At 31.8% G+C, this 21960-nt stretch overlaps 1 protein-coding gene and 1 non-coding gene across 4 annotated transcripts in view; both read right to left on the reverse strand.

The window, feature by feature from the left end:
* Positions 1 to 1057: 1057 nt before the first annotated feature.
* Positions 1058 to 1176, reverse strand: LOC123689679. The gene has a single exon (XR_006750591.1). It is a non-coding gene; the product is annotated as a 5S ribosomal RNA (ribosomal RNA).
* A 1196-nt stretch (positions 1177 to 2372) lies between these two features.
* The window catches only part of LOC110993878 (zinc finger protein rotund), a 77734-nt gene continuing 58146 nt past the window's right edge, over positions 2373 to 21960 (reverse strand). For all 3 annotated transcript variants that reach the window (XM_045630840.1, XM_045630841.1, XM_022260268.2), the window contains one exon: positions 2373 to 5464. In XM_045630840.1, coding sequence (XP_045486796.1) covers positions 4454 to 5464 — 1011 coding nt within the window. In that variant the 3' untranslated portion in view covers positions 2373 to 4453. The remainder of the gene's footprint in view (positions 5465 to 21960) is intronic.

Genomic DNA, 21960 nt, shown 5'->3' on the forward strand with positions numbered 1-21960 from the left:
TTTCGTTGAAGTCCATATAACCCCCTATAGAGGAGATTGCAATTCCTTTTTATAAGAGCTTTTGAAACCCGAATTATTTATTGATTCGTCGGGTTAGGCGCTAGTTAAAGCTTCGTTTGGCATCAATAAGTGATTTTCAGTTTTTTTGTGAAATTGTTTGGTTATATCCTCGAAGCCAAGTCTATTTAGAATAAAACTCAAGAGTAAACGTCAAAACATGTTAATATTACCTGTAACTTCCAATAGTGACAGCGATACCGATACCAACGGTTTTTGTTGGCAATTTCTATGCAGTTCAAGATTCGTTGCGCTGATGTTGCAACCTTGGAAATGCGTGGAAAAAAATATTTTTGGGATTAGCATCTCTGTCGATATCGCTCTTGGTAATAAAGTAACAAAGTGAGGAATCTCCCTGGGCTGGTTTGAAGAGTTGATCTCCATGCTAATAAACAATATATCACCTCGACGTCCGCCATTCCACAACTGAGCGTTTTTCAAGGCAATTTTTGCCTCGCACCACCACCTTGTGGAACCAGCTGCCTACTGAAGTATTTTCGAAACTTACCTCTGCATTCTTCGTTTTTACCAAACAACACATTTGGTTGGGTCGGTAAAATGCTGTTAAAAATGTTCTATTAAATCTTTCCAGGTAACAACATTCTATACGTAGGTATCTACGGCCCCAAAGGTCCATGCGATGAAGTCCAATTGAAGCATAAGGGGAAGAACAACTATGAGTGCTGGTACGTGGTCAGAGACAGAGGAGAATACATAGTAATTGTCAAGTGGGGAGATGACCATATTCCTGGTTCTCCCTACAAGGTAGAGGTCTAATACACAGAATAATAAAAAGGGCTACTTGAAAATATAACTTTTTCTGTACTAAGGTTAAAAACAGAATATTTTAAGATAGGTGGGCGTTAAGATATGGTTATAGTTTTATGTAGCTCTTAAATTTAATTTTTGTGTATTTTGACCTGTATTGACGTGTGTAGATTTTTTTAAATAATTGTAAATGCAAAGTTCAAATTTAAAAGTACTTACCAAAAGTAAAATAGGCCAACATCACGCGGTGTTCCCAGGCGGTCACCCATCCAAGTACTGACCGCGCCCGACGTTGCTTAACTTCGGTGATCGGACGAGAACCAGTTTATTCAACGTGGTATGGACGTTGGCGATAGTTTTGTTGAAAATATTATGTATAATATAAGATTTAACTTCTAAAGGAAGTTTTAATTTAAAAATCCTTTTCGGGAAAAATCTGCGCACGTCACAATTCATTAGTTTAATTATAATTTTTGTTATCCTATGTTTTTTGCATTATATTCAATAATAAGCTCTTTATTTATTAGTACATTCGAAAATGCTATTATTACCGCTTATTATTTACTTATTTTTTGTATTAAATTAATTATAATTAAGATTGTATTTTATGCTACTTTAGCCAAATACGCGAGTCTTTAAAAATTTTATTTATATGATTCTCGTTTAGTATTAGGGCGACTAAATGACAATACATATAAAGTATTATAAATATTCCTTTTATACGTAAGGTAAGAGATACAATAATTTATTAAAAACTCTATTCTAATTTCAAAACAGATTTTCTATGGATTTTTCCTTAAAAATCCTTTGAGAGAACTGGAAATTCGTATATTGTTTTTGCTAGAGGTCGTTTCCCATTTTAATATTACTAACAAACTATTGTTATATGACCTTAAATTGTGACCTTAAGTTATTGTGTCCTTTTTAAGTTAATTGATGCTTTCTTGAATGGTGTGTGAGTTACCTACGTAGGTAGAACCCTTATTGTAAATACCTACTTTAAGTTCTATTTAATATTTTGCGACTGTTAACTAAATAAATAGATAAAGTTCAATTATGGTTTTATTAAACTTTTATGACAGACCCACAAAGACAACGTAGTCAAGAAAAGTTTCAATAATAGACACATAAATGTGCTCCCAAAACAGAAAAAAAGTTATATTGTTAACTACATTATTACTATTACTATATACTAGTAACTAATTAAAAATTTATATACACTAGTATTTTTAATAAATTTAAAGAATTTTTTTTAGTATTCATTTTTTAATAAGATGGCGTTAGTTGTATTTTACATTCGTAACACGTTGTACTATTGTTGTACATTCTTCGCAATAGATGGCGTTAATCTAATTAGTTAAATTCATAAATTTCTTTTAACGGACGGTTTGTAATGACATACCAACTTAGCAAAGTAATAATATTTAAGTATTATTCGACTGTGTACTTCCAATTTCAAAATCAGACGAGACGATAATCTTGAAAAGAATTGATATTTAAAATAATAAGGGGGTACTTAAAGGTTGGTTGAAATAAAATCACTGAAATCTTGGCATAATTGTATTTAATTTTTATTTGATTTTAAGTAACAAAAATTTCGTCCACTTTCATCTATAATCTTAAACGGGAACGCTAGACAAAGCGAATTTCTATCATAAACGAACTTACAAAAATATGTAATTAATAATAATAAGTTTACACTTAACTAAAAAAATCAAATACAATATCACATTTCTACTTACAATAGAGAGATATTGGCGATGTTTCCCTTAAACCGATTATAAAAACGAAAAAAATTTATATAACTCTTGGTTTAATGTCATGTACTTCTATACATAAGGAGTGCTGCACTTACTTATAACAATTCGGAAGAAACATATTGCTGCAGTTAACAATAATAATTTGTACAAGAACTTAACATTAGCATTTGGCTAAATTTGTGACATCGACAGCGCAAGATTCCCAAGGAATAAGCCTGATCACAAAAAACCACAACCTAATCTAAAATAGCAAACCAATTAGACGAATTTCAAAAATACTCCCCAACCTTCACATTTCCTATCACATTTTCTTTACCTACTACTTGATTCACAATTCAAAAATCAACAATTTCCTCGTATACATCAAATTAATCTAAACATCAACATCGAATATTAGACAACGCATCTCAATACTTTGTCTAATGGACATAGTCGAATTATCAACTGAAAGATACCAACATTAAGTACGAAAACTAAACAATTTGAACAAATACAACCATGTCAAAACCAAAAGTTAATGACACTGAAGTAATATACAAATCATTGATCTTAATATATCGTCTAATATAATTGAGCATAAGCATTTTAGACTTAAAAGTGTCAAAATGTTAAGTCTCCTCAAAAAATTACCTCGTATTTACAAAATATATACAAATTGCGGTCACAAAGGTGAAAAATCAAATGTTTTGGCAACCTGTCAGATCACATATCATACAACGCAATTAGAAAATGTATTTAGCCTTCAGTAAATTCAACTATCTGTAAATTCATTTAAAGTACCTTCAAATTAAAGAGAATATAAAATTAATCCTTGTCAAGTGACCTTGACTGTAACAATAATTATGACGAAAATAATTCTGAATTAAATTTAATAAAATCTTTATTTCTACGGATACATAAAATACACTCTAAGCTGAAGGAAGAATACATTCTCTTAAATAAACTAAAGTGCGAAAGAAGAAAAATAAAGCTAAATAAGATTATGATCGATCATAGTAGGAACTGAGTGCAGAAGTGATGTCTAGAGATCTGTACGGCATGAGAGCCATAAAATGCAATACGCCCCAGTAAGGTCTATAATATACTCGATACCATTACCTATTGTTACAGGAACTCTGAGATTTTGTTGATAACATTAAACGTTCTTAATACAGAACCAGATTTGTGCATTTCTATTGTACACAATAAAATAAAATTTGTATAATAATCAGTACGAATCGTAATACTACAGGACAAAATGTGATTATAATTCACAGAACACCTAGAGACAAGAATATTATTATGCTCTTGAAGCAATTTTATTATGCATTTATATTAATTTGATTCTATTATAATATACTTTTGTGTGTGGTATTGCTGACCTTTGTTAAAGATTAGTTTTCCTTTAAGCATCAGTGCATTCTAAAGTGCTTCTTAATTTTTGCTTTTTGCAGTGAATTTGTTGATAATGTATACGTAGACTTTGGTCACTGATATTTAATATTTTAAATCGACAAAAAACTTAACAAAGAAGCACCCTAGCCTTTTCCCCTTTTCTTCAAATTACTTACAACATAACTAAGTACAACCATAGACTCTGTATAGATCTGTGCTTTGACGAGAACTAATCATTAAACATCAACAAAACTGATTCAAATGACGAAATCGAATCCCATAACCGTGTTATCTACACAAATTCCAGAGTATTTATACAATATCGATATAAGTCTAAAACTGAATTCCGCCTCACTAACAACACATTTCCGTATTTTATACATAATACCACTGTCATGGAGAGCGTGATTCTAAATACTTTTAATAAGATTTTGTTTATCTCTAATAATACCGTCATAAGTATTAAATAGTACCTACTAGGAAATCGGCAAGATCTACTGTTTATCTTTGTGAGAGAGGGCGTGAGGAAGAATGTGTTCCGCTGGCAAGAGAGAGGGTTGATGCGCGTAATTTCTGATCTGGTGTAGAGATATCAATTGGTTGGGGAATGAATTGGGCTGCTGTTTGCCCTGCTGGAAATGGAGGGGGTCGTATAAGTAAGGTCGTGTCTGCAAGGCGCTATGATGGGACAATCCATTCAAATGCGGGGCCATAGAGTTAATCGGGGTAAACGCGGAATTAGCTGCAGAAGAGACAGGAGGTTGAATACGATCGTCTTGGCTCTCATGCTGAGCGAACAAAGCCCTCTGCTGCTGCAGTTGATGCTCATGGTGCTCCTCAGCTTCTCTTTGCTGATGATAACCACCTTCATCAGACATGTGCGCCGCTGAATCCGGGCTTACTTTCGGCCAGTATGGATGATCAGCGAATGGAGCCGCTGTCGGTGCAGCCGCTGCTAGGGATCTATTGAGCCCGCTCAGACCCAAAGCAGATATAGGTGGCCGCTTATCAGCCCTTTCGGCATGTTTGTTCATGTGCTTACTTAAGTAAGTTTCTTGCGTGTAACTCTTTCCGCAATACTGGCAAATGTGAGTCTTGAGATGTTTAGACTCTTTGTGCTTAGGAATGTGTTCTAGGAGGTCCTTCTCATGGGTGAAGCACTTGTAACATGAGTTACATTTGAAAGGCTTATCTGTTTGGTGGCAACGGCTGTGGCTTTGTAAATTCGAGAGCTGAGAAAACGCTTTGGTGCATCCAATTTGAGTGCACCTGTAGGGCTTATCGCCAGTGTGGGTGCGAATATGCTGTTGTAGGTGAGAGAGCTGAGTAAATTTACGTTGACATATTTCGCATCTGTATGGTTTGATACCCAGATGGATACGCGAATGCTGTGCTAGATATGAGGAGTTGGCGAAAGCTTTAGGGCACTGAGTGCAGCGGTAAGGCTTTGCCTCTCGGAGATGTATTTGCGTGTGAAGCTGCAGGTCCGCCTTTGAGCCGAACACCTGAAATAAATAGAAAAAAAAAACGTTAGAGCTTTTGAAGTAAACAGATGAAAGACTATGTTAAAATAAATTTTGTTCACATGCGGAATAGAATTACAGCAGTTGTGATACGAAAATATACAATTACATCATGCATGGCTACTAGTGTATAATATTGTCACGTTCAAAGATTTATAAATTCATCATCGGATTCATCAGAAAGTGAATTGTGCCCTTGAACGACATCCGCGGGGAACCGGAACCAATTGTACTTGTTTTGAGACTTTTTATTTACTCAATTAACTAACGCGGCAATAAATGCAGGATGCCACCTTCACGGAGGTTTTCACGCACCTTGATTAACGTTTTCAATGTTAATAATCATCTGGGCAATACATTATTTATCTTACGTAATTCAGATAACATTTTATTAAGTTTTGAGAATATGCATATACCTAATATAAATATACATATATTGATATATACATATACATAACAAATCACTTTGTGCATGTTATAATATCGGAACTCTGCTGATTCAAAAGGCTGTTTCGGTATGCCATCGATACTTATTGTGATATTTCAAATTAGTTTCTAAGTTAAAAGTGGTGCGTCATCCTATCGATGCTCTGTTCGTTGGCCGACAATGAAACTGTGGACCACGTTCCTTAGAGCAAGTCGCTGCCAAAACAAGATTAGAATATAAACGTATTAACTCTTTCAAAACACTAAAAACGAAACCTTATTCAATTTACGAATAGAAGTTAAATTAGAATATCAAATCCAAGTGCACTTTGTTGATATTTGTTGAGCAGTGCGCAGTCTAAGCGTTGCTTGATAGACTTATGACCGCTACAGACTTTGAGCTCTAAACTTCTATCTTTAAAGGACATTATTGAGATTTAGTTAGTTTCACTAATGCGACTGTTTACTGGAGCTGTAGGATTCGGTAGCACGTTGAATGACTCGTCAAAATACGAGACACGATCGCGATTGGTCACACCCTGAACATAATTAAAGTTTGGAGCACTATTTAATGGCATGAGGCTTGAAATTCGAGGTGGTGGCTGACTTTTAATGGGACTTCGTGAAGGATCCATTCTAGAGGAATCTGTGTTAAATCGATCTATACTTCCGCTCGATTCAAAATTGTTTCGGTTAGAAATTGTCGATTCTATAGAAGGTAATGAAATTTTTGTGTGCAAAATTAAATAAGCAAAAAAATTGCAGACGAGTTGGACAATGTTTAATAAGTTTTGGTGCACGTTAAACATTTATTACGACAGGACACAAACATATAAGCGACAAAATAATAAAACTGGAGTAGGAGTTAGAGTAGACACATGATTTGCTAATGATTTAAAGACAATCAATAAATCACCTTAACTTATAACAGTGAAAAAACTAACAATTTTAATCTTACTTTTTAGTCAAGTTATAATAACTTAAACATACCAATTTACTTTATAATTTTCATTGAGTGAGGATTGATTCAGTGGTGGTAGGATTTAGATGAGTAATGATTGTCTTTAGATCCAAATCACCAACCTCATGATCTGAGGAAGCCAACAAGCTCCACTCAGTGGGATTGGTAGCACTCCTTGGGATTCCATAACCTGTTTCTGACTCCGTAGAGTCGGAAATTGTCTTTTTCCGTCCACGTCTTTCGCCTGGTACCTGATTGATGAAGTAAATTTTGGAATATTTTGCCAATCGTTTGTGATAATGATAATGATGAAAGGTAACATAATACGAAATTGTTCAAAGGCTGAGAAAAAGCTGATTTTGAAACAATAAATCCCATATGCTATAAACAAACCTCCTATACTGAGTCCATTTTTTGTTGACGTCCTTAGTCACCCCCGAGCAGTGCTTTAACCGTGACAAGAGTAATCTGAGGGCGGGCGGATAGAGGATCTCAGGGCGGGCGGAAAGATTGCGACCCTCGGTCAGGGCACGGATTAATGTTAATATTAAGCACTAGTCATTCATTATGACACTTTAAAGTGACAGGAAAAATGGACATCGGTTGGCCCTTCGAGAAATGAAGGGAAGATATGTCCTGAAGAGATTATGAAATTAAATAATATAATATGCAGATTACATTATTCTAAGTATATATATATTTTTTTCGATTTACAATAAACACAATTAATTATTAAACATAGATAAAATTTTTGTATACCCTACACTAAACTAGAAATAGTCCAGTCCGGTAACACTTATAACATACAAAGGTATTTAAAAAATAGTGCACTTAAATAGACGAATTCGGACGAATAATAATAAGAATAAATTTAAAAATATATATTGTAATTAGAGATGTTTAATCCAATTTAGAGAGTTGCACGTCAAATTTCGCACCACAGATTGAATAAATAAACAAAATTAGCAACACATTTCGTAAACAAATTGTCTAAGCTTTTTTGCCAGTTTTTGTTTGAAAATTATTAATAGTCAGACATACATTGTGTTTATCTCGGAGGGTCAGCTTGCCTCTAATAAGGACTTTTTGCGGATTTCAACAAATTTCGCGGCTTCGTTTGTTTTACCTCTTATGCTTTCCCTAGCTTGAATTAAGCGTTAGCCTTGCCTAAAGTTTTTGTGTATTTTTTGGTTGCTGATACATTTAACTTTTTTTTTTTTAATGCTTTAGAGTGAGCAAATATTCATTGAAAATAAAATAACCTATCTAAAGCTGCCAAATCCAGATTCGGAAGATTACATACTAAAGTAATGATTGCAGATAACTATATATACGGTATTTTAATTATATATTTGAAGAAACTAATCTCAATATTCTGCGGCCCTGTAGACATCAGGGAGCTAGAACAAAAAAAAGAACATTTCTGCGTATTATTACGATTTCCTCATAAAATAACAGGATTTATTTAGGTTTTAATAGGGTTAATAGGATGGCTTCTCGATTAACTTTACGAAGAAAATTAACCTCTGTCGTTTTTAAAGTTAAATTAAACAAAAATTATATTAGTTTCAGAACAAGTTGCTTTAGAAATTGTAAAGTGATATTTAACTAAAATAGTTTAAACTGGATTGATGTTATAATTTTAATTAAAAGTTTTTTAATTATGATAACAACTACCCTACATATATTGTCTATGCTAATTTAGTAATTAAAAGATAACAACACAGTAAATTGCTAACCAGAACAAATAATTAACAAATACACCTTATTTACAACAATTTTCATTTTGAAAGTTAACAGTTAAAAAGTTACAGAAAATTTAGATTTACCCTTTTTATACAAGTGGGCAAACGGGCAGGTTCACCTGATGTTATGTGATACCATCGCCGCCCATAGACACTCAATATCTCGCGAGTGCGTTTCGGGCCTTTTAAGAATAAAAAAACCATAACTATGCAGTTTTAAATGTTTTGAAGGTAGAACTATACTACACTCAAACCACAATATAGGTTTTTTTGACAAACACTTGAAATTAACTTTTTTCTGTATTGTATGTTTGTCTTAAGCAGTTTTTTTATTTACCGTTGGTAGGTTCGTAGGTGTTTTAGAGGTTTCAGTTTTAGAATAGGCTTACTTACAGTAGGCTTTTTATAAAATATAACTATAATAATAATATAATAAGTCTTTATTCATTTAAGTAATAATAATAATATGTGTGTTTTTATATATAATAACTACCTCAATAATTAAGTTGTCATCAGGTGATAATATTATGCAGAAGACGAATTTAAAAATGTATTAAAACGATTAAGACAGGAAATAAAGTGAAAATTTAATGTTCCATTTAAATATTTTAATTAAAAAACGAACATATCGTTTATTTTGTATTATTCCACCTAATTGTTTTAATACATTTATATACTGCTACAAAATACACAATAATGAACGATTTATGCTTCCATGACATGACATGACATGTCTGACATGTCGATACACACTAAATATACCTTGAACTAAACTTATAAAATATTTTTTATAGAATAGAGTTGATCAGCCTTCGGTGACACATTCCGGATTCTGGTGTCTTTGCTTTCAGCTTAGAAACAAGTGCAAATTGCACAGATAGAAAAACGTAGGACCTCCTTGTTAAACCTGGCCGCTGGCCTAGACTTAAGTCAGAATAAAAAAGAAAACTTGGAAAGAAAATCGACTTGGAAAGCGTGGTTCCTCATTTACTTCCTAGCTACGCTAAGTCTAGTCGATTGAAGTAAACAAATCTTATAACTCATTAATTTTCAACGGATGTATTTTAACTGCCGCTAACCTTAACCTACAACCTTTTCAACCTTGAAATTAATTTAAAAATAAATAGACATCTTCAAATTCATAACCAACAATTACATTTTAGTGCTATTGTGTTCAAGTAATTAACTTTGAAAATCCGGTTTTTAATATTAATTATTCAAGTTAAAAATATTTTTGATGATTTTTCGTTTTATTCAAGTACGTAGTGAGTTTTCCTGTCTTGTAAGATTCAACCTTTTCAAACCTCCATACTAAAGCTTATTAACGTTGAGTAGATACGTTATACATTACTTCATATATTTTTATTGAAAAGGGGGCAAACGGGCAGGGCTCATCTTATGTTAAGTGATACCGCCGCCCGTGGACACACAATGCCAGAGAGCTTGCGATTGCGTTGCTAGCCTTTTAAGAAATCATACGCTCTTTTCTTGAAGGACCCTAAGTCGAATTTAACTAACGAATAAAATACTTAATTAATATGAAATTAATTAATTTTTGGTTTGATATGCATGGTAAGCAATCTGTATTATTTATTTACTGTAACACAGTCAACAATTTAAATAATTATTCGCTAACTCAAAAACATTTGATCTAACTGAAATGCTCCTAATGGGTTTAGCCTTCATTAGATTTCTATAACCCTTATTATATCATAAATAAAAGAAAAGGCCTTAAATACAACAAAAACGCCAATGTCACCATCCATGCGTTAAATATTGTCGCAATTCAAAAAACCGAATAATCTAGGTAAATAGCGAGAAATCGGTCGATTACCTAATCGCAAAACTATCGATTCGATATACAATAATCGAGTTAGGGAAATAATTAAGAAATATGTGTCGTAGTCTGATGCAGATTTATTTTGAAAATTATTTATCAGTTTCGTAACTTTACTCTATACGATTGATATTTGAATAACAACAGCCCCGGTGTGTAGCGAGGGTTTATATTGATATACACGTCTAAGACAAAATATAGTATTATAAAATAACAAGGTTTTAAAATCATCTTTAAATTCATTGTTTTAGAATCTTTGTGTTTATTTACATACTTTGTAGTCCCTATGTAGTTGGATTTTGTGATTTTGCGATACATGTTGTATTTTCCAGCATAGGATTACAGCTTTATAGATATAGATAATTGACAACATAAGAAACTCTTTAAACTCCGAGTAGGCTATGACACCACACGTCAAACTCGGAACTTGGAATGTTCTCAATTCAAATTTATAAATCGAACGCCGCGGGCGGGAAGCACGTGTCAAATGAAAAAACGTTATTATAAAGTAACCGTTTTCCGCCACTTTGCTGAGAAGAAATGACCAAGACCCACTTCAAATCCATGAAATCTATAAAATCGGCATGCGATAATAATCTCTACTGCTCAGCTATAAGATCTGTATTAGGCGCAAATAGTTCAATCAGTTTTTTCCGCTTTTGTCACCCAAGCCTCGGATAAAAAGTTTTGAAATCGTGCACCCGAATAAAAAACCCGTTTAATATTGGCATTGACGCCGTACTGCGGATTTAAGCGTGAAAATTAGTTTTAAAACGTTAATTTTACGTCGCGAACTGCAACACGTTCCATCTCTTGACTAAGTTCGTGAAAGAATGTTTTAATCTATAACCAATACCTTCTGATGGCGTCTTCGTCAAAAATATACTAAAACAACGAAAACCTTCTTTACCTGCTTGAATGTCTTTAAGTTTTAGTTAGTTTTTCGAAACTACATAAAAAATTCTGTTTAGGTACTTTCATTACTTTGTATCTACATATCCGTAGAGGTATTAATATTAAATTGTTATTATGTATGTGTTTGGCTTAAAAATAATTGTGTTTGTAATATATTATCTCTAAATTACTAACCGTAAGTATTAAGGGAAATTATTAACAGAAAACAAAATTGGATCGATGGATCCCATCGTTAGTTTCGGTTCCAGGATCCATTAAGATTTCCGCCCGGTGTCCTGAGATGCGCGGGAGCACTGAACTCATCAAAAGCGAGAGAGCTTTAGCGCCAATCATCGATCAACGTATTTTGCACTTTAATACAATAATCGACGGTACATATTTGCATATTTTTGTAATGAAGGCTTCTTTTTTGTATGAAAACAATATTGATTTTAAAACCAGGAGCGTATAGTTGAAAATTGCTTGCCGAGTTTCCTGTAATTGTTCTAGATATCCATTAAAACCGGGTCGAACGAATTTGATATCAATGTCAATGAAAATATGGTCGTTAATCCCAGTTAAATTATATAATTTTCGCAGAATGTGTTGAGATTGTTTGGTATCACTCATTTTTATAGTGGTTTCGAGATAATGGTATTGATTTACCACTAGGGTATCTTTAGAAATCTGTTATAGTCAGCATGATCCCAGGGCTATGCTATTACAAGTAAATTATTTAGCTATCTAAGTTGGCATAATATTGGAAATAGTATTTTTATTTGTGTTGTTTTGGTATCTACTATGGCTTCCGGAGACTAAAAATAATTTGTAACGCGTTGTGCTGATAACCAAGTGGTCACGTCTTCAGGTTTTTAAGCTGTTAAAATCCAAAACTATATAGTTTATAGAACATTGTATATTATCACATTCAATATTATATTAAAGAAAATAAAAAGATATATATAGAATTGGTTTCAGGTAGATAAAACCATTGCATATAAGATGAATCTAATATGGAAAGCCATGTCTTGTTATTTTTAATAACATTATTTTTTTGAATCTCTATGGATCTATTATTATGGTTATCCATCACAATTTGAAACAATGTACTATATACAAATGTATCTGTGTGTGTAGCGTTAGCAAGCTTTAATAAATAAAAAAAATATTTGTTAATAACCTAAAACGTACATTATGCAAATTTTAATAACACAATGAGAACAATCATATATTGTGTCAAGGTATTAAATAATAGTATACTTATATAGATAGTATGGTATAAAAAGTTGGGGTATGAAGATTGGGGAGTGGACAAGGGGCAGAGGGTGACCGATGCAGATGCTGTGATGCACACCTGCCGTTGGGCCGCTAATACGAATATTTAGAAGCTGTATAAAGTGTTAAATTGTATGCTTGCCGATACTCATGTGGGGATATAGCGTCACTGGTTTATTTGCATTTAAAAATTATGCTGTGATTATCGCATTTGTAAAATCTCATAGAAAAAACGGACGGACTTTAAAAATTTATTGTAGATGCTGATTAAATTTGGTAACTGTTCAAAATTTTGACTGATCTGTATGTTAGTATGTCAGTGAGATTTTAAGTATAATTCATAAAAAAATGATAATTAAGTACATTTTTCTAGCTAAAGTCTATAAAGTGAGAAATCCCACGGATATAAAATATTTTTCATAGCATTCATGAAGATACTAACAATAGCGTTATAGTCCAGTACATGAATAGCGAAACACCCCCTAAACAGATGCACAGAATCAACTAAGCCAATATATAGAAATCGATAAATCATCGAATTACAAAAGCGTTGCACAATTTGAAGGAAATCACAAAAAGTTTCCGTGGATCCGTAAAAATCGTTCCCACGGGATGTTAAAATATTCTACCGTTGAAATACACACTCTATTTCTATTATTTATAGTTCAATATTGCTTTACGCAAACTAGAATCTCTTGAGATAAACAACTTTAGTATGCAGTTGGTTTGAACGATATTTCGTTGGGGTAAGGTCGTATTTTGTTTGGTTCCTCGTATGTTTTGTCAGGTGTCACCTGCAGGGTCGTGAGACAGGTCATAACATCCCTCTTACGACATCCTGTTCGAATTTCTTTGAAATTTCGCGGGTGTATAAGGATTTTTTGGCTTACGCAATTTTAACTTCCTGCTAAAGTTAAACAATAATAAAAGATACACGCTTACTGACAGAAGCAGCGTTCGGCAAGTATTATACGAAGAAGAGACGGTGTTAAATGTTCATACCGACTGTCAAATGTAGCAATATGACAGGTATAATAATAACAAGCTATGGTAATAAAATAACAGAGACGAATTTAAATTCAATAAAGTTCAATATCAGCTTAAGAAGCATCCATCTGGAATTTTCTGTAAAGGTCATAAAAAAAGTTGTTAAAAGTAGAAATACCATTTACGTAAGTTATTTAATACCTCCGACGACATTATAGTCGGGATATTATCTAGCAAATATTTATAATAAAAGAAGAAAAAGTATTATATAAATTTACTTAAAGAAGCATCTAAATTATTTAATTTTAATAACTTTTGTGAAGGTGTATTGCATATATTTTTGGAGAAGTAAATGCAAAAACACTATATACAATTTAGTTCAGAATCACGGCGTACTAAAGCCTGAAACGTCTCACCACTCTTGTATAAGAAAAAGCTTTGAGTTCACAAGTATGACCTTGTTTTTAGTACTAGAACAGATGTCGAGAGCTAATAAGGTTTCTGAACAGGTGACATTAATATGGGTCAAGATGTGCAAATGTTTGGACCACCATGATAAAGGATGCGCAATTTCATGGGAGACTGCTTTGTGTTGAGCTTTTGGCAGGATACTGTAGGTCTAGATTTACAGATGTTTAAAAGGCTTCTATCACATCTGGAGAACCTCTTTTTAGTTAATTATAACAGATGTATTAATTGGCTTCCTAAACATTTGGTGTATGGGCTGGTATATTAAGTTTGAGTAATAATTATTTACCCCTACGAATTCTCTTTACTTAATAGTAGTTAGAGATAATAAATATACAAATACATATTAAGTATTCATTTTAGAATTAACTGTTCTGTAAGTAATTTTGTAATTATTTGTAAATTGTTAATAAGTTATAAGATTTTATTATTGTACGTAAGTTTGCAAACATTAAAAAAAACTTTAGTTTAAACATATTTTTTATTACTAAGACAGTACATAATATATATAATTTATTACATAATTATCCGATTACTCCGTGTGGTTAATTTTGCGGAACGAAAAACCTCTGTCTCTCTCTCAGTTTAGATATATCACAAATAATATTAATATTATAGTGGATTTTGAAATATTTCATATTTACGTAATTTTTATTCAATTCTATTAATACTCAACTTTCAATTACATTTCGAATAAAATCGAGACAACGTTTCGCGTACTAATTAAAATACTAAATTTAAAATAAATTACTGTAAAACTGCATTGTTTATCACAGTGTTTACTTAAAAACACCTTTTTATTGTGTTTATTACACTGTGAAAAGTTTCTTTAAATATCAAATTACCTACATCGTTATTATATATTATATAGTCTGTGACTATCACCTTAACTTGTAACATAGACTGCGGCTACGATTATAAGTAACTTCATTCCATTGACTTTGAAAATGGAATACTACAGTCCATCCATTATTTTAGCCTTTGCTGGAATGTATAAATCCTTAGTAAATGTTTTTATTACACAAAACATAGTCATAATCTTAGGATTATATGCAGAGATACTATGATATGTCCATTACAAATGTATGTATAATGAATTTCCAGGTACTGAACTATCAATAAATTAAAGGATAGATAAACGTCTTGGTGTCCGAATGCTTATCTATGTTAATTAAGGATTGAGGGTAGAAATTTATATGTTACCCTTTAGTTTTGACCTGAGAAACGCTTAGAGACGACATCACTTATGACTATTTACAATGTATACGCAACGACTTTAATACAGTTTTGATGTGTCGCACGAAAATATTAATCATAACCATACCTTTAAAATACAGAAGTACAAAATATAATGACCGATTAGTTAACAAGTTTTTAAGGTAAGTGAATGACATTTTTAGCTTCTGACTCGATCTAAAGTTGGAAAAGTATTTATTTCTTTAACTTTAGTTTTGAGTATAACTCTGAGTAACATAAGCCTTGTTATTGTAAGTATTTGAATAACGGCCAAACTATGTTAAAATTGTTTAAATATAAGTGTTAGTGTCAACCCCGAAATCGATCCTGCGACCCTAAAATTATAATTTATAGTTCAAACTAACCCTTTGGCGTAATTAATTTAACCCTAATGGCAAGTGCAGGTCTCGCCTACAAACCACCACGTCATCGGCTCTGATGAATTTATCGAACTTTCGGGGTTCTTATGTATGATTTATATTTATTATAATCAAGAATCGAACTAAGATCGAAGCGATCACCGAGGCGCGGAAGTTACTGATAAAAATGTTTGATCATATAATCACACTGCAGTAATTTATTTATTTCGTAAAACACAAATTATATATACATAGATGGAATAAAATGTAAATATGTAAAACAAAGTCGTGTTAGTTCATGATTATTTCGCTCCAAAAAAGTTTAACAATAATCGATTAACAATAAATTAATTACTTTTACGAATGCAAACTGCACGTGGTGCCATCTCTTGACTAAACATATCTGTATTTGAAAAAAAGTTGTATTAATGTTAAGGAAAATGTTTACTTAAGTTAACACGATATTATTAAACTATTAGGCGGATCAAAGTTCGCCGGGTCAGCTAGTAATTAACACAAAAAAGTCTAAAAATTTACAAAAGAAAAAGATCAATTAAATTTTTAAACACTAAGTAATACCAAATTTGGCTGTGTTGCGTGATGTCCACTTAGTAATTCAACGTTTATAGTGACTAAGGTACATATACTGTCTTAATACATATATAATCCTAGACATCAGTAAAGTTAATAGAACCTCAGTTTTAATTCTCTACGTTTTTTAATAAATGCAACATATGAAAACTATTTTAATGCATCCGAGATTTATTACCGCGTTACATAACGTATGTTTGACGTAAGATGATGCGCGCGCGCCGCGACCGGTACCAAAACTGCTTGGCATTGAATTTTACAAGGTCACGCCAAAACGGCACGTCACAAATGCGTTGATTTTAAATCAAATTTATTGTATATCTCTGAGACAATTGACACAATAAAACAACTCCATTATTTTATTTATACTTTTTGGCTATTTGATAAATGTACGTTTATCAATAGCAAATGAGTTAGACTGTTGTAGTAATATTGTATATATTAATGTAGCAATCTGCTACGGCGTAGCACAGTGTTATTATTAATATATGCATATTAATCTATACACTAATATAAAATATGTTGCTAAGCGAAAATCTCGAATACGGCTGGACAAATTCCAGTTTTTTTAAATATATCTTCAACGCTGAGAAAGTTTTTATGGGTAGAATATGTAATTGGAAAAATTACTCGGAAAAATCTAAAAACATTTTTATTCCGGAAAAGCGAATTGGCTTTAAGGAGAAGCATATAATTTTTTTTCCATGGGTACTTATTAAAGAGATAGGCTAGAAATCATATTAAGACAGCTTGTTTATAATTAAATTACCTATCGATTTTTTTAAAAATTTCAGAGGCTAGAAATTAACGACTATAGCTGTCCAATTTTATTATAAATTACAAAAAAATGATTCCAGGTTAACATTTCCCTTTATTCATTATAATTACAATAAACATATTATTTATTAAGGAAAGTAGGTGTGGAATTTTCCACTCTGAACGGATTTTAAAAATTATGTATAAATCTGAGGTTGCACCATTTTTGGAAATAAAATTTATGTAGATATGTTAAATAAATTATTATATATATTTATTCATAGTGTTTCTGCAAACATTTTAATAAAATAGATAAAGTATATATTAAAACATTGGCAAATGCTTCATGTTTATTTCATTATAATAAAAATCTTAAGAAGAAACTGGATTTTGTTTTTCTAGTTCCCAGCAACTATATTAATTAGGTTTTGGTCATTGGTCTTTTAGTGCGTCTTTAATTACAAAATGAAATACATAGGTGTATCCCAAAATTACTCAAAAACAAGCATTGTACAATTAAAATAAGGGTATAATAAATTTTAAGGGTAATTACAACACAACAAAAAGTGAAATTAAATTAAAGGCAAATATTACATTTAAAACACTATAATGTAAAAGTGTGGAACACATGATAAGAGAAGGAAAATTATGCAAAGAAAGTAACAGAAAGGGATATGTTTCTGTTACCTTCCTTACCTTGCTTCTCTGGTCCGTCCCTGGCATGGTTAGGAAGGAAGCAAGGGAAGACGAAGACAAGAAGTTGGGACGACATAAGAAAGCTGGGGTGATAGGTGTATAATAGTGAAGGACACATCAACATAGCGACATTTGGAGTAGGCGTTTGTCGAGAGTCAAGCTCATTAGTTGTAATAGTGAAACTAGTTTGTTCTTTTTTTACGCAAATGAGTCAAAACCAGAGTCAGAAAATGGATTAAGAATATCGCTTTAAAATTTATGAAACAAATATCATGTACATTCATCAACTAAATAAACAAATTATATAGGAAACCCAATCATAAATAGATAGACTATTATATAGTGGGCTACTGATTAAAATTACAAGTCACTACAAATTATTCTTCTGATAATGCTCAATAATTTCTTGGCCAAATATACAAGTTCTTTTGACTTCATATCAAGAAACCGCAGTAACTTAATATAGTAAAACGATATTATGGTTAGAAGAATGTATCTACGAAATGTGTTGTTTGACCAACAGTCATTACGTTTGTATTTCTTTATTAACAAAAAAAGTGAAATACAGGACAGGAAGTGAATCAACCTCAAAGCCTCGCTGTCATCAATAATTTTTCTGTTTGACTGTTAAGTTAATATAGATAGGTTGTGAATGACTTTATACTATACATATATGTCACAGAAGATCGGCAATTGAAAATTGACAACACGTTTTTTTGGTTTAAATGTAAAACACGCCCAAAATACTCAATAAACATTTATAGATATACATATATGTATAAATTTCATTTAAATTATGTAGCTTAAAAAACACGACTTTGTTCATATGTAATCAGCAAGGTAGTGGTTGCCCGGCAGAGACTACTTGAAAACGATAGGACCGCCCGTTGCCCTCCAAATAACTGTTCTCTCTTTAAATAAAACTCCTGTAGTACGAAAATAAAAATGACTGTACAATTATTGGGCGAAGATAACTGTTTGCTTTGGATCTACATAGTTTTTGACACGTTATCCAGCAATGCAATGGTCGGTTAGTTTAAGGAACATGAAAACATCAAGTCACTCGGCCCCGGAATGCCGTGAGTGGCCCACGGCGTCTCAATAATTATATCACGAATATGAGATAGGGGAATCGCGTGACCAGGCCACGATTAGTATAATTACGTTACGGCCCAAAATGGTGCATTATTCCAATTGTTTGTGTATTAAGATTGCTGGGGAGATGTCAGATTTTTAGTCCCTGATACAAAATTTTAAGTCATATCACAAAATAATTTGCGTATGCTTTATAGATGTCATTTGAATTTGTGACATTTAGTAAACGTTTTAAGTTTAATTTTTAATCTATTTTGAAGGTTCATAAGGAATTTTATATTTGATTAATATGTTGATACATTATATCACATGACAAATCTGGTGCACGGTGTGAAGGACCGAATTTACGATTTAAAGAATAATTTTTTTTTTAATAAAAACGTATTTACTATGTACGTACACAAATATGATATAATATAAAGCACGAAAAATATTAACGTAACGTAATAATCAAACGTTTCTCAATCGCTTATTATATTTTTACATTAAATTAAAAATGTATATAAAATACTTGGAGTAGATTTTATTTATGTTACGCAATCATATTTATAAATCCAAACTGCCAAAACGACTATGTTTATAACTACTTTTGACTAATTACAGACAATATAATAACAAACAATTTGTTTTAAACTTTGATACAGCCTTACACTATACCTGTGGGCAAACAAACTTACCTTAATATTGCTTTATGGAAAATTGACTTTATGCCTTGAACTTACAGATCAATTTCGGTTTGAGCAACTTCAAAGATATTTTGGTAAAAAAATCTACGTCCGTAGATGACGCAATACCTAACATGCTAGTAATGGTTGGTGTCAATCAAAATTACAGAGTAAATTCGGTTGTACGTATACCCGAGAAATGCCAAACCATTCTCGACCTTATCCCTATCACATCAGGGACAAAGTACTGGATTTGGCAGCAAAAAATAATATGAGATTCTACGAAACTCGCATCAAGACGTTAGCTAAAGTATTATTATCATGTTTTATTTTTATAATTTTCGGTATGATTTGCTTTACTACTTAATTTAAATTTCGAATTTTAAATACATATATTCATACGTACCAAATACAGATTAATCATAAGCGATTATTCAAAGCGTTATAACCTAAGATTATAACATTGAAAAGGCCAAAGAAGATTAATTACGGAACATAAAATTGCTATTCATTATCATATTAGTAATAAAAACCTAAGTTACGAAAAAAACGTGTACCTGTTATGTAACTATTAATTTCGTAAATAAAATACCTAGTTCTTTTTAATTCTGAAATCGATACTAGATTTTAATACATTTTAAAAAATTCTTTGTTTTTTCATTCGAAAAGTCAATGAACTCATAAAAATACTAATTAGATTAATATGTTGATACAAAAAATATTCAAATCACAAATCTGGTGCACGGTGTGAAGGCCAGTTCTAGATTGTCATATCAGTATGTTAAAAGAATACGAACGTTAAATAAATAACAGTCGACTGTTTAAAAAAAAGTAGTTAATATTATAAAATAATTCTTGATAAAAATATACGTATACGAACAAATATGCCAATAAAAGAAAATTAGAACAATTAACTTTTCCCGACGAAAAATATAATAAAAATTACGAAAAATTAATTGCAATAATTAAAATGTGACTAACCAAGTAAAAAACACGATTTCGCGCGCAAATCGGTTGCGCTGAGCGTCCGTCGAGAAGCCGAATTCGATTCAAGGCCGCATTCCAATTTCAAACCATTGTCAATGTCACCATTCGGAGCACATGACAGATGTTGTTTTTGGCGCGTAAGTGTAATTTTAAAAAGTCTAGAACTATTATTATGAAATATGTGTATGTGTGTGTAATAAGTATATCGTATAATAGTCAAAATCTAATTAGCTTATACTGTTCTCTTTTCGGTAAAATAATAAAATATTCAAAATTTGTATTTCAACTGGTTGTGACACAATTTTGTTATCCAAAAGTCGGTTGCTGAACGGAAAAATCAGAAATTTAAATCATACGTATAAAAACAAAGAAAATTCAGATTTATGATAATTTGGAAGCATCAATTTTTAAGGTCGTATTTTTTCTGTTACAAATAAAATCTTTTTACTCTTATTGCGAGTATTTTAAATTAATCACGCTATATAAAAATGATACCGTTTATTATTTCATCATAACTGACTGTAGTTAGGGAGTTTTATCGAGACCTTGCTAATAGGTCGTGGTCTCAACTTATCGATAGAAGTATTCGTATAAGACTCCCTTCCGTGTCTATATCATTTAATAGCTTAAATTTTGTAGGTAGGAGAACCCTTACCATTTGAGAATTTGTTGTAACACAACAACCTTTTCAGTAAAATCTTATATTTTTTTAGTATTAATTATAAACCCTCATTCTTAATCTTCAGTAACTGAAGATAACAGGAAAACGACGTAATCAAAGCAAAATTTAATTTTAATTAATATCTCAAAATTATCATAATTAACAAGCTTTACGATAAGCATCGTCCCGGAACAGCGAAGCATCATTCAATCCCAAACGGCGCAGACGCTAGGTATTGTCCTATACAACCTCCAAACGACCTGCCACGTGACCTTCAATTGCAAGGTCTATCGGAGTTAGGTATGATGAAGAAAATAATTTATAATTTAAAAAGTGATTTCTAAACAGCGTCAAATCAAATAGATCATTCAACTTAATACAGAACTGATAAGATCTTACTAGATGATTTTAGGAAACATTTTTTGTTACGGTAAATAAAATATATACGTACGTTCATGTTACAATTTAAAAGGTCAAACAGAATATTACAAAGTTGTATTGATCAAATAAATAATCTACACAAACAGTCCACACCTAACACTCGAAAATCGTTGAATTATTTTGATAGTGCGCCTGAGCACTCTCGAACATAAAGTGAATATTCAAATTAACTTTAAAGTTCGTACAGCGTATAATAATGTCTAGTTAGAAATAAGTGTGGAATAAGGAAGTACTCGACACGAATACATTAGGTTCGTTGCCGAAATAAAGAGAATGATTTGATGATAAAGCGCTACACGGAACCACGTTTGCGTCGTGATCTTCACAAAGATTAATAACGAACAATGCTAAGCCGAATATTAAAGATGACGTCAAGATGAAACTTCCGAAGTGTTCAA

This window comes from Pieris rapae, chromosome 13, assembly GCF_905147795.1.
Source record: "Pieris rapae chromosome 13, ilPieRapa1.1, whole genome shotgun sequence".
In the NCBI taxonomy this organism is placed as follows: domain Eukaryota; kingdom Metazoa; phylum Arthropoda; class Insecta; order Lepidoptera; family Pieridae; genus Pieris; species Pieris rapae.